At 42.4% G+C, this 12602-nt stretch overlaps 1 protein-coding gene across 4 annotated transcripts in view; it reads right to left on the bottom strand.

Moving 5' to 3' along the window:
- Positions 1–12602, bottom strand: part of DAAM2 (dishevelled associated activator of morphogenesis 2) — a 257388-nt gene that overhangs the window by 100158 nt on the left and 144628 nt on the right. For all 4 annotated transcript variants that reach the window (XM_064158321.1, XM_064158324.1, XM_064158323.1 and 1 more), the window contains one exon: positions 2618–2692. In XM_064158321.1, coding sequence (XP_064014391.1) covers positions 2618–2692 — 75 coding nt within the window. The remainder of the gene's footprint in view (positions 1–2617; positions 2693–12602) is intronic.

Raw genomic sequence — 12602 nt, 5'->3', positions numbered from 1 at the left:
ATGGATAAAAGGTTCCAAAGTAGAACCCAAGATCAGACTCCACAGGGACATAGGACAAGCTTTAGAGATGTTAATGGGAGCCTTTTGGTCTTGCAGATGTTCATGGACTGTGCAAAGAATGGTGCCTCTCCCCATTCCCACTCTTCATGAGGGCAGGAGGGAGGATTAAAATCAAAAATTATTAAGAGAGTGGAACACCTTCCTCACGAGGAGACACTGAGGGAGCTGGGGCTCTTTAGCTTGCAGAAGAGGAGACTGAGATGTGACCTTATTGATGTTTATAAATACGTAAGGGCTGAGTGCCAGGAGGCTGGAGCCAGGCTCTGCTCGTTGATGCCCAATGGCAGGACAAGGGGCAATGGGTGGGAGCTGAGGCATAGGAAGTTCCATGGAAACAGGACGAAAAATGTTTTCACTGTGAGGGTGACAGAACTCTGGAAGAAGCTGCCATGGGGCACTGTGGAATCTCCCCTTCTGGAGCTATCAAGTCCTGCCTGGATGTGTTCCTGTGTGATCTGGTACAGGTGATCCTGCTCTGGCAGAGGGCTGGACTAGATGATCTTTCAAGGTCCCTTCCATCCTCTAACCTTCTGTGATTCTGAGTGTCTTGTTTTTTAACTGAGCAAGACATATTTCACCATGCAAAATGCATCAGTATTGATATATTTAGCATCCATTAAGGTGTTCTTTTTATGAAACTATTTTATGGTTCATAACCATGATACAGAAGGTGCAGAGAAGCCTTTAGAAGTGAAACAGTAAAGTAAACTAACAAGGTACATAATGTAAGATGCTGAAAATGAACTTCTGCCATCATTTCTGCACACCTGTCAATGAATAAATGCACATGAATAACTGGAGGAAGAACCTGACTGTAAAATCAGTAAGAGGATCCAATTTCAAAATGTAAGATCTACCATATCAAAGGAGATCAATGGATGTTACCTGCAGGTGTTGGTGACCAGCTCTATTAGATGCTTCAGAGAAAAAAGTACATTACACAGCTTTTGAACAAGGACAACTAAAATTTTTCCTCTCAAACACCCTGTTGGCTTGTACTTGGCATTTAAAGTGTTACAGCCTTAGGTACCTCTACTTATTTGGTCTTCTGTAAGTGGATATAATCTTACACAAACAATTACCCTTTCTTTATTTATTCATTCTACTAAACTAATTACTTCAGTCTGATTTTGTGGATTAGTTAGAAATCAATTTAAAACTACACAACAAAACAAACTTCACCTAGTTTTCAATTAGTTGTTTTTTTCTGATCCATCAAATATTCTCTGGAATTTTCAACTCAGAATCTAATCTGATCACCTTCAGTTCTCAGAACTGCAGAAATAAACCCTGGAAATTCTTAACATGCTTTCTAATCTATTTTTCTAGGGCAGGGCTTTTTTCCTAATACACCTACTCAAAGGCCTATTGTAGATCAGTCATATATCTGTGCTAAACATTCTTCTCCTTTTGGGACTTCTTCCTACATAAATACATCAGAAGAGCCCAGAAAGTGGTGGTCAATGGAGTTAAATCCAGTTGGTGGCTGGTCACTAGTGGTGTTCCTCAGGGATCTGTTTTGAGACCACTTCTTTTTAACATCTTTATTGACAACCTTGATTCAGGCATAAAGAGTATTAGTATTAAGTTTGCAGTTTAAGATGGGATAGGTTGGACTGGATGACCTTGGAGGTCTCTTCCAACCTGGTTGATTCTATGATTCTATGATTCTGTGACACTGAGTTAGGTGGCAGTGTTGATTTGAATGAGCATAGAGAGGCTCTGCAGAGGGGCTTGGATAGGCTAATCAATGGGCCAGCATTAATGAGAGGAGTTTCAACAAGGCCAAATGCCAGGGCCTGCACTTGGCTTACAACAACCCCAAGCTATGCTGCAAGCTTGGGGCAGTGTGGCTGGAGAGCTGCCTGGCAGAAAGGGATCTGAAGACTGCAATAGACAGGCAGCTGAATATGAGCCAGCAGTTTTCCCAGGTGGCCAAGAAGGCCAATGGCATCCTGGCTTGTATTAAAAATGCTGTGGCCAGCTGGAGCAGGGAGGTGATTATCCCCTTGGACTCAGCTAGCTCTAGTGAGGCCACACCTCGAGTATTATGTTCAGTTTTGGGCACTGCAATACAAGAGAGTTGTGGAGGTGCTGGAGTGAGTCCAGAGGAGGGCAATGAAGCTGGGGAAGGGCCTGGAGAATAAATCTTATGAGGAGTGACTGAGGGAGCTGGGGATGGTTAATTTGAAAAAGAGGAAGCTGAGGAGAGACCTCATTGCTGTCTACAGCTACCTGAAGATATATTGTAGAGAGGCCTCAAGAGGAGACTGGGTAGGTTTAGATTACATTGGATGTTAGGAAAATGTTTTTCATGGAGAGAGTGGTCAGGCACTGGAATGAGCTGCCCAGGGAGATGGTGGAGTCACCAACCTTGGATGTGTTTAAGGGTCATTTGGATGTGGTGCTTAGGGATGTGGTTTAAGGTGAATCTTGTAGAGTAGGGTTAAGGGTTGGACTTGGTGAACTTGAGGGTCTTTTGCAACTTGTATGTTTCTGCGATTCTGTGATCTCTACTGTAAGAAATCTTCCCTGCTTTGCAGGAGAGGTAACTTACTGCTGCCATGGAATTGATGCGATCAATGTAGTAATCTGGCCAGCTGGTAGCAAGTTTATTAGGATCTTCCTGTTCCTGAAAAAAATAAAGTCAAATGTTACAAAAAGGACCTTTAGAGAACCAAATCCCCCTATAGAACCACCGGGCATTCTTTACTGTGCTGCTCTTTACTGTGGTCTCTTCTCCCATGTTCTCATGCAATGCACATAGATGCATTTTATGAGATGCATGTTACAAACATTTCTGAAAGTGTAACATTAGTGCTGTCACTGTGGTGTGTCAGATAAGAGGAACCCCCTTCAGATAAGGTTATTAAACAGAGAATAATAAAGTTTCATGGAGACACAGTTATCTAGGCAGCAAACCATAGTCCCATAAACATACTATGATTCCAAGTACAAGGATAGCCCATGTACAGATAACAAGCTTACATTTTGCAGCTTTACAGACAAATCTTATCAATTATTTTGCTCTACTCCTAGGGCAATGGTGGAATTCACCAAAGGGGTTTAACATCTGCTATGGAGCAAAAGAAAAATGACAAAAAAAACCCCAAACAAACCGAAAAAAGAAAGAGAATGAAACCAAAACCAAAACAAAGAAGTAAAAAAAAAACACCAAACCTCAAGTCAGGAAACCTGAAAAGGAGTAAAAAAACTGCTTTGTTTTGATGTGATAAACCAAAAAAAAAACCAAACCACACAACAACAACAACAACAAAAGGTTTGGACTGGACATTAGGAAGCATTTCTTTATGGAGAGAGTGGTCAAACACTGAAACAGGCATCCCACAAAGGCAGTTGATGTCCCAAGCATCACAGCATTTAAGAGGCATTTGGCCAAAGGCTTTAGCTTTTGGTCAGCTCTGAACAGGTTAGGCAGTTGGACTAGATGGTCATTGTAGGTCTCTTCCAATTAAAACAATCCCTCCTATTCTATTCTAAAAAGTTAAGCACAGCCTCAGATCATCTGAAGGGGCAAAATAGCATCCCCTCAATAACAGCTGAAGCAGCATTAATCCTTCTATCCTTACATCTCAAATAATCCACCTGAAATCATCTGCACTAGACAAAGCTCAACTAGGTTCAGCTTCTAAAAGAAGACTTATCCCTTGTCAAGAACCAATTCTTTCTTCTTCCTTTGTTGCTCAGTGGAAAGGCAATTTCATTCTAATTGGTCTTTTCCTTTTGAGGTAAATGTAACAGTCACCAGCAAAATGAGGACTGCTTTCTACAATCCCAGGCAACCAGCAATAGAACAAGGGGACACAGTCTCAAGTTGTGCCAGGGTAGGTATAGGCTGGATATTAGGAAGAAGTTCTTCACAGAGAGAGTGATTTCCCATTGGAATGGGCTGCCCAGGGAGGTGGTGGAGGCACCGTCCCTGGGGGTCTTCAAGAAAAGACTGGATGAGGCACTTAGTGCCATGGTCTAGCTGATTGGATAGGGCTGGGTGCTAGGTTGGACTGGATGATCTTGGAGGTCTCTTCCAACCTGGTTGATTCTATGATTCTATGATTCTAATCTCCCATTGGAAATTGCCAATAATTCACGTTAAGAATCCTAGCATATGATAAGACACTGAACCATTTCACTCATCCTAAGGATGTCCAAATATGTGTGAAGGCTGTGTGGATCTCATCAATGTTGCCTATGTATGAATGCTTACTTGTACTAGAAAAGTTACTCAAGAGTGTAAATGTCTAGGTTTACCAGGCACCTCAGCTATTCCAGGTCTGTTTGGTTTAGAGATGAAAAACAGGTCCACTCTGAAACATGCAAAAAACAAAACCCTTGCTAGCTGACAAGTTCCTTTCAGACTACATACCAATGTGTGGAATAATTCTGCACAAATCAAAGCTTTCATATTTAGAATTAAAATTAAAATCATGACATTCCTTCCCTTCTCTTCATTCCATTGATCTTTCAATGTATAAAATAAAGGATTATCTCCATACCTCTCCATGTTACTGACAGCATAGATCTGACCTCATCTAGCAAAGCACTGCAGTGCAGACACATCCTAGACAAACCACAACTCTTTATTCAGCTCTTACATCCAACTGAACAGATGATTTAAACAAAGCATCATACAGTAGGCTACTGCTGTATGAAACGTTTAAGAGGCTGGAAAAGTGACAAGAGATGCCAATCACACCCACAGTTGCTATCCACTACCTCATGATAGTAAGTGGTACAATTACAAACAAGGAGACCGTTCTAAAATCAAGTGAGAGGTTCTGCTGCTTTGCCTTATTTCCCTTTTCTGGCCACAATCAGCAGAAATCTGGTGGCCCCTCATCCCTGTCAAATGGCACAGCTCCCTACCAATGGCCAATTAGAACTGCCACACCATGTTATTGCTAGACTGCCTTCTTCTGTGCACCTCTCCCCCACACCCCACCCCTTTTTCTTTTCTTTCCCTCTCTTGTGTAGAACATGTAGTGCAATCATAGATCTGCCAAGAGTTTCACACTCAGTAAACCTTAAACCACAGTGAAAAAGTCAAAATATGACCTTGCTAGTGGAAAAAAAAATTAAAACATACAACAGATAAACCCAGCATTATTTTAATGAAATAATCTTATCGTTCCCAAAGCAAGCAATAGAGATGGAGAGTTAATGCAGAAGGGGTGAAGCAAGGTTGTTCTACAGGGAACCAGGCTGAGTCACCCAATCTGAAGGACAAGGTGTGATATATGCCCTTCTGAAGTTTTTCTCTGCACAGAACCATAAAAGTGCAAGCAGCAGCTGTAACTGCTTAGAGAGTACAGATAAAAAGAACACTGTCAGAACAGGGAATATGTATGTTCCCTATACCTTCTCTGCTTCCATTTTGATCTCCAAGTGAAGAAACAACCCTATTTAAATTAAGGACTGCCTGGATCCATGCTTTGTATCCCAAAATAAGCTATCATAGTTTTTCTTTTGAAAATTCTTTATGGAAAAAAATAAATCAATGTTGGAAAGCCTGAAGTAATCTTTCTAGATATCTACTTTAGACATGTAGGCTGAAGAGCATCAGGATAGATATGCCAAAAATATCAGACTTCAGAATAACTTCCAAGCTGAACCCAAACCATTAGAAATCTCCCAATCAGAACAAAGGATGAAAGGACTCTGATTCACTAAAGTATATGTGCTTAGTTTGGCAAATGGGATGAGCTTTAACAACGCCAAGGGCAGGGTTCTGCACTTTAGCCACAACAACCCCAAGCAGTGCTACAGGCTGGAGACAGAGTGGCTGGAGAGCAGCCAGGAGGAAAGGGACCAGGGGGTACTGGTAGAGAGTAGGCTGAAGATGAGGCAGCAGTGTGCCCAGGTGGCCAAGAGAGCCAATGGCATCCTGGCCTGCATCAGGAACAGTGTGGCCAGCAGGAAGAGAGAGGTTATTCTTCCCCTGTACTCAGCACTGGTCAGGCCACACCTTGAGTGCTGTGTCCAGTTCTGGGCCCCTCAGTTCAAGAGAGATGTTGAGGTTACTGGACCATGTCCAGAGGAGGGCAATGAAGCTGGTGAAGGGCCTGGAACACAAACCTAATGAGGAGAGGCTAAGGGAGCTGGGGGTGTGCAGCCTGGAGAAGAGGAGGCTCAGGGGGGACCTCATTGCTGTCTACAACTCCCTGTAGCCAGATGGGGTTGATCTCTTCTGCCAGGCAACCAGCAACAGAACAAGGGGACACAGTCTCAAGTTGTGCTGGGGGAAGTCTAGGCTGGATGTTAGGAGGAAGTTGTTGGCAGAGAGAGTGATTGGCATTGGAATGGGCTGCCCAGGGAGGTGATGGAGTCACCATCCCTGGAGGTGTTCATGCAAAGCCTGGCTGAGGCACTTAGTGCCATGGTCTAGTTGACTGGATAGGGCTGGGTGCTAGGTTGGACTGGATGATCTTGGAGGTCTCTTCCAACCTGGTTGATTCTATGATACAGTTCCTGATACACAATGCTTTGAACTATTCTCCATCCACTACAAGTTGGTCTGAACTCTGAGTTTGTTAAGTCTTATGTTTTGGTTTTAATTAGAATTGGGAGAAAACTGATTTCAGTGGAACACACCAAGTGTAAGCTTTTTGTCCTGAACTGAAACCCAGACTGAAACTGTACACCGCTAAGGCTAAAAAAGCTTTAGCAGATACTCCACTATGTAGTCCCTGCTTTCTGAAGTTGTTTTGGCCCAGAACCCCTGGTCAGACCAGACTGCCAATGTGTGTTTCAGTTCACTAGAACATATGTGATTCTGTACTTAAACTCTGGCACTTTATTTTCATTCTGAAGTCCCAGAAAGTTACTTGTACTTAGGAAGAACATACAGTTTTTAATCCAGCCCCATGAAATCATTAGGTGGCACAGTGTTGTTTATAAGCATCACCTCAGCAGCGTTTTCAAGAGAGGCAAGCTCACAACTGAAGCATGGGACTCATGGCAAAGGCATTTTATTGCCTGAATTACAAGGGTAAGTAATTGCTGTACCATGCTTCCTCTCATAAGAGGTTTATGGGGTGGGGGGGAAAGAAGAACAAGGTGCTCAGGGTTTTCACTTGCTTTGGTTCTAATATCTTCAGGACTTTAACCCTCAAGTAAAAACTCAGTGAAAACCAAAAGGCAACCTGATGATTATGAATGTTTATAAATATGTAAGGGGTGAGTGCCAGGAGGATGCAGCCAGGTTCTGCTCTGTGATGCCCAGTGACAGGACAAGGGGCAATGGGTGGCATATGAGGCATAGGAGGTTCCATGTTAACCTGAGGAACATTTTTTTACACTGTGAGGGTAACAGCACTAGAACCAGCTTCCCAGGGAGGTTGAGGAGTCTCCCTCCCTGGAGATATTCAAGAACCATCTGGATGCATTCCAGCGTGATCTGCTGTAGGTGATCCTGCTCTGGCAGGAGGGCTGGACCAGATGATCTTTTGAGGTTACTTCCAGCCCCTGGCATTCTATGATTCTGGGAAAACTCTTCCCTTACTCCAGAAGATACAGAGAAAGAGGATGAAAATAAAAAAAAAAAAAACAACCAAAACCAAACCAACCAAAAAAAAAAACCCAACCCAAACCAAAAAAAGGCTCTCATATACATAACCACATAGGTATCAAAACCTGGTAACAATAATCTGTCTGTATAAGGGAAAACATTACCTGATGGAATCCATTAAAGAAAAGCCTTCTTTTAGCTCCTTGAATAGTGTAAACATTGCATTAAAAGCCAGACGTCAGCTTGTGGACTTTATAAGGGGCCATATCATTCTTCACTGGAGTAACAACTATGTAACTGCTGTGAAAATAGGATCTTGATACTATACAAGCCTGCAATATAGCTAAGGCATTATACAGGCTTTGCCACTAATTTGGACAGGCTCCATGTCTTGATGGAAAGTAGAACTTATGACTTCATCCCAAATAAGACTTAACAGAGTTCTGCAAATATTTGGGCCACCTAAACCAATCAAAGTGAAACAAAATAAAACAAAGCATTGTGTGCACAGCTCAGCTGACCCTGAAAGCTTTCTTGTGAATCCTGGGAAACCTGATCCATTGGGCAAGTGTTTGTCTAGAGAGCAGGAACCTTTCTGTGTCAGCAGGACGAGATTTTGCTATGCATGGACATAATCAGGAATTAGAGACCACTGCCTTTGTGGCAAAACTTTCAACCAAGAAGCACCAAACACCAGTTTCACAGAAATTCTGAGGAAATAGCAGATATTCGTGGCTGAGTGGGGTTCATGAAAAGTGGGAGACACTGTTTATAGGCTTCTCTCCTGCAGATGGAGACAGGGAGACATTTATGATGGCATGACAACTAAAACTCACCAGGAAATCACTGGCAGAGTTTGGAAGCACAAGCCCTATGAGGAGAGGCTGAGGGAGCTGGGATTGGTTAGCCTGGAGAAGAGGACGCTCAGGAGTGACCTTATTGCTGTCTACAACTACCTGAGGGGAGGTTGTAGCCAGGAGGAGGTTGCTCTCTTCTCTCAGGTGGCCAGCATCAGAACAAGAGGACACAGCCTCAGGCTGTGCCAGGGGAAATTTAGGCTGGAGGTGAGGAGAAAGTTCTTCCCTGAGAGAGTCATTGGACACTGGAATGGGCTGCCCGGGGAGGTGGTGGAGTCGCTGTCCCTGGAGCTGTTCAAGGCAGGATTGGACGTGGCACTTGGTGCCATGGTCTAGCCTTGAGCTGTGTGGTAAAGGGTTGGACTTGATTATCTATGAGGTCTCTTCCAACCTTGATGATACTGTGATACTGTGTAATAGACACTAGTCTGACACAGAATCCAGTGCTTTCTTATTTTCACCATCATTTACACCAGGCTATTTCTATGCAATGTAGCCAAAACCCAATTCCCTGAGTCCAGTGAGTGATTGGCATCACTGGGTGTCCAACCATTTTGTCAGCTCTGCCATTACTGGCACACATGTTCCTGTGATAAATTGCAAGGCCTGATGACTCATAATATGCAAAAGCAAAATCACATTTCCTCCTCAACAGACACAACAAGAAATACACCATGTGTTATGGATCTTATACAACAAGCATGAGTACCATTGGGATGCCATCTATTCATTGGCAACATGACTTCCTTCTCAAACCCATCTCTTCAGAGCTGCAGACAGCTGACTTTACTGCTTTGCACTGTTCAGAACAGAATGGGAACAAGGCACACACCTGATGGTGCAAAATGTGGGTTTAAAAAAGCTTTCTTGGGCAAGGAATCATGAAAGGAATTATGATACCATTCATTGAGCTCCTCTCTCCACTAATATAAACAGTATGCAGAGATGAAAATATGAAATAAGGGTCATAGAATCATAGAATGTCAGGGGCTGGAAGGGACCTCGAAAGATCATCTGGTCCAGCCCCCTTGTACTCCTCATGTTTAAATGAAACTTCCTATGCCTCAGCTTCCACCCATTGCCCCTTGTCCTGTCATGGGCATCACCAAGAAGAGTGTGGCTCCATCCTCCTGGCACTCACCCTTTGCATATTTGAACTATTAAGTTCAGGCACTGAATGTCCCAAGTTTATAGTTGGGTCACAAAGAATTTAATTTTGTAGGAAAAGCCACAGTAAGATTAATGTGGTTCCTCCTCTTTAACTGTCTCCACACATCATTCTAGCACCTTACATAGCTATACTCACATCAGTACTGGAGAAAGGGTCAGTTCATAAAATATAAGTCACAGGGTCCAAGTCATGACAAGAAACTAATATACTTTAAGAAAAAAGTAAAGCATGTGATATGTCACATTGAATAAGTCTCTGTAGCTACTTTACATAACCATATATATATATATAATATATCCAATTTCCATTAAGAGGCAATAGGGATGGTGATTTTTTGGAGTTGTCTGGGGTTTTATTTGGGTCTTTTTTTTTAATGTTAGTTCACTGAAAGTAAATTTTAATATGACTGCTGATGAAAGCTTTGCTGGATAAGACTTTTTCCTTCCATACTCTTCAGAACAGCAGCCTAGAGCTGATAAAACACTCATATGAGACGTGCAGGGCTCACACTAGTGTTCGTGTTTTGTTTCAATGTGAGGTACATGACCCTTGCTCTCCACAAGAATATCCTCACTGCTATAAACAAGGTGAGTTTCTTGTTTGCTTGGAGAGTGGAAAATGGTTATCAGGCTGTGTTTCACTTCCCCCAGATGCTACTCTTTTCCCTTTTACAAAGATCCAATTTATTGCAACATCCACTATTAATGCCAAACCTTATAGCACCTTGCACTTTACTCTGCCAAGGGTCCTTAAAGAAATCTACACCAGGGAAAATGGGATGCAGACAACTACACAGTTCCAAGTTGCACAGGAATCTGGGACACAGCCACTATGAATCCACACTGAAGTTAAACTGCACTCTCTTCCAAATCACGGTTCTCCCTGGTTTTCATGACTGACTTACTGACTTTTCTTCAGTTTAAGGAGTTCAGCTTTCAAAGAAACATTAACACATCGTGCATGCTATTGGTCTTGTCTCAGTTCAGAGCAGCCAAAGCTGCATAAATAAAAAGTACTCTCATTAAAAGACACAAAAAGTATTTGATCTGCTGTGGGATGAAATACTAATTCAGGAATTGAGCTAAAACACATTTAAGCCTTTCAGACAGTTTATGCCTCCAAAAAGCCAACCATGTCCCAGGAGATGCTAATTTTGAAACAGGGCAGACCATAGAACTGAGCCATTCACTAGACAGATGTGGTCACTGCTCCATTTCTCAGACTTCATGGCTAGCATTTACACAAATATTCTCAGGGTCTGGGGGAGGGAGCTATATCCAAGCCTTTTAAGCACAATTTATCTACAGTGAGAAAAACAAACATTACTTCTCTCTCTGGAATTAAGCTACTGATGTGCAGATAATAATCCTTCTGCTACAAAAGCAGTCTACTGTATAACTAACTGAAAAGGAATATTCATTAATTACTAGCTGGAGCATGCAGCTGAGGAGTTCTAACTGCCTCTCATAAAGGTCAGGTATAGCCATACGTGCTTCCAGATCACTGGATTCTGACATAGGCATATTTCACTTAAGAGAACACAGGGTGGTTGAGGATGGTCAAGCGGTGTTCTTACTTTGATTTCTTTTTTTTGCTTCATTTAGCATGATCTCTCTCCTGCTGCCAGCAACTTGATGGACCTTATAATCATCTCTGATGCTGGTTACTAATCAGCCTCCCAAAGAACCAAAGACTTCACATTCTTAGTTGCATCACAAAATCCTGTCAAACTGCAGAACTTGCTGCCACAAAATATAACAAAGTCTAAAGGCAGAGGAGTGAAAAAAGGATACATTCATGAAGGATGAGGATTCTTTCTTCAAAATATTCTCACAATGCTAAGAGAAGCCTCAATGTGGCTGAAATTCACCAACCTTGAAAAATTAGATGTTATTTTTGAAAGGAGGCTGAAAAGCTTTCCAACAAAGTTAAGCATGTGTTGTGTTGAGCTGCTCATTTCATCCATCACTTTCATTGCTTCCCAAGCATCCAAAGAAACGGCAACTCTTTGATTCATGTGTACATTTGATGTGTCATTTCCAACCTCATCTGACACTCAAGATCACCTGAAATTAGTTCTAACTGGTACCAGATGAAGGTCGTGCTTTAGTTTCTTGTCTTCCACAAAATATGTCAGATCCATTGCATACACACACAGAGACACACAGTTTTTCACTGAAAATGAGCTGAGATGCCATACCTGTCAGGTGGAAAGGATGTTGGTGCAGTGTTAAGTGTTTTGGGTTGCAAATCACACCATGATGAAGCATGATAATAATATATATTATTATATTGTGTAGCGATCAAAAGGTCAACTTGCCTCTGTACTTAAAGAGCTATTGAAACATACAACTGAGGCCACACTAAATTACACAGTGCCTTCAGTCCTCAGGGCAAAGCTTAGTTGCATTGTTCCTCCAGTGAATGTTTTACTTTTGTCATGGAAATTGGTCTCCTGTTGGATATGTTCATAGAATCCTAGAACGTCAGGAGCTGGAAGTGACCTCTGGACAGCTGAGCAGCACTGTTCGCAATCTACCCCAATAGTATTTATGTCACTTGGAATGTCTCCTTCCTCACTTCCTTTCCTCCTCCTCCTCCTGGCATTCTTTAGGCAATGTGAAAAACCACAGAAGAGCCCAGCCTGCATAACTGAGTCTCCTGTCTGCCACATGCTTTTGCTGGAAGTTTATCTTTTTCCTCTATTCTGTTTATCTCCAGCAAGCAACCACTTGCAGTCTTCTCTAAATAAAATGAAGTCACCTAACATTCATGGCAATCTCCCTGCATGTTGCTGGATCATAAGAATGAAGTGTCACTAATGTGTGCTCAAAGACACACCTACCTAGAGCTAATACAGTTATCTCAGACAAAGCTTTCCCGGACTACAAGCAGAATTTGTTAATGTCAAACTTGAAATTTCTCTTCACTATCTGCTGTCCATTTTTTCAGGGATGCTGCTGCTTGCTCCTGTTCACTTCTGCTCTGA

Source organism: Pogoniulus pusillus, chromosome 18 (genome assembly GCF_015220805.1).
Source record: "Pogoniulus pusillus isolate bPogPus1 chromosome 18, bPogPus1.pri, whole genome shotgun sequence".
In the NCBI taxonomy this organism is placed as follows: Eukaryota; Metazoa; Chordata; class Aves; order Piciformes; family Lybiidae; genus Pogoniulus; species Pogoniulus pusillus.
Note: the sequence above shows the minus strand (reverse complement) of the source record. Positions and strands in the feature narration are given on the sequence as shown.